This window comes from Octopus bimaculoides, chromosome 20, assembly GCF_001194135.2.
Source record: "Octopus bimaculoides isolate UCB-OBI-ISO-001 chromosome 20, ASM119413v2, whole genome shotgun sequence".
In the NCBI taxonomy this organism is placed as follows: Eukaryota; Metazoa; Mollusca; class Cephalopoda; order Octopoda; family Octopodidae; genus Octopus; species Octopus bimaculoides.
The window spans coordinates 41,004,494-41,005,731 of record NC_069000.1 but is presented as its reverse complement, the minus strand read 5'-3'; the positions used below and the strand labels follow the sequence as shown (position 1 = coordinate 41,005,731).

The 1,238-nt window shown below is 35.5% G+C and overlaps 1 protein-coding gene across 1 annotated transcript in view; it reads left to right on the top strand.

Annotated features, from left to right (window-relative positions):
* The first annotated feature begins 847 nt into the window (after window positions 1-847).
* LOC106877965 (peroxidase mlt-7) overlaps window positions 848-1,238 on the top strand; it is an 18,994-nt gene continuing 18,603 nt past the window's right edge. Inside the window, exon 1 of the mRNA XM_014927043.2 lies at window positions 848-1,044. Within this exon, the coding sequence (XP_014782529.1) occupies window positions 888-1,044 (157 nt within the window). The 5' untranslated portion in view covers window positions 848-887. The remainder of the gene's footprint in view (window positions 1,045-1,238) is intronic.

The window sequence follows — 1,238 nt, the reverse complement described above, 5'->3', positions numbered from 1 at the left end:
TATATATGTATATATGTATATATATATATATATAATCACACAGTCATATGCATTCATGCTAATATTCAAGCGTACATTATGCCTCCTTGTATCATTTGAAAGAGCTGTCATCATGAGCTGACTCTTTTCTCTTCTTAACATAAATAAATTTACACTACTTTTGTTAAATGGGACGGTTTCCATTTTGTTATCTGAAACTTGTTTGGTTACTATGTACGTATATCTGCGTGTGTATGGTTTCCTTATATGATTTTATATAGTCCTAATTCAGCCATGAAACGCACGTAGTCGATGTACAAGTATTGACTTTATACATTATATTATTGTATTAATTTTTGTGGATGGATGAAAAGCAAAGTCTACCTCGGAGTCCACTTCGGTGCAATTTCAACGTAAAGAAGGACGAACTACTGTTAAGCATTTTCGCTAACGTGCTAATGCTTCTACTAGCTCACCGCCTTAATGTTAATAACAACAACACCAATTATTATTATTATTATAATTATTATCATCATCATTTGAAATTTTTGCCACAAGGGCAGCTTGGAGAAAGTGGGGAAGCATCGATTACAACCCCAGCGCGTAACTGGTACTTATTTAATCGACCCCAAAATGATCAAAGACAAAGTCGAACTTGGCAGAATCTGAACTCAAAACGTAGGGACGGCCGAAATACCACGAAGTATTTCGTCCTGCGTGCTAATGATTCCGCCAGCTCGCCGCCATAATAATAATGATAATAATAATGATAATAATAATGATAATGATAATGACAATAATTAGAAAAACCTGATCACAATGAAAGAATTGCATATTTTTTTTATGTTAATTTTGATAAATTTATCGTATATCTCTTCCTTTTAGGTGGTTCCGGGGACGTTCCATACATGAGTTTTTACGGAGTCAAATTACCTTTACCTAGGAAAGTAAGCACTGACGTGTTCCCTTGTCACGATGGCACACTATCTGATAAAACACACCTTTTTGCACTTTTCGGAAAACTCCTTAAGTTTGATATGTTTCGCACTAGCAGAGGAACTACAGGTAAGCATCGCAAAATATCATCCTTTTTTTTTTAACTTCTTTCTTCCCTATTCGATTTTCTGTTTGTCTTTCTTCCTTCCTTATTTCCTTTCTTCAATTCGTTTTAACCAGCTTCCTCCTTTCTGTCTCTCTCTCTCTCTCATTGCACACACACATACACAGACACACAGACACACAGACACACACACACACAC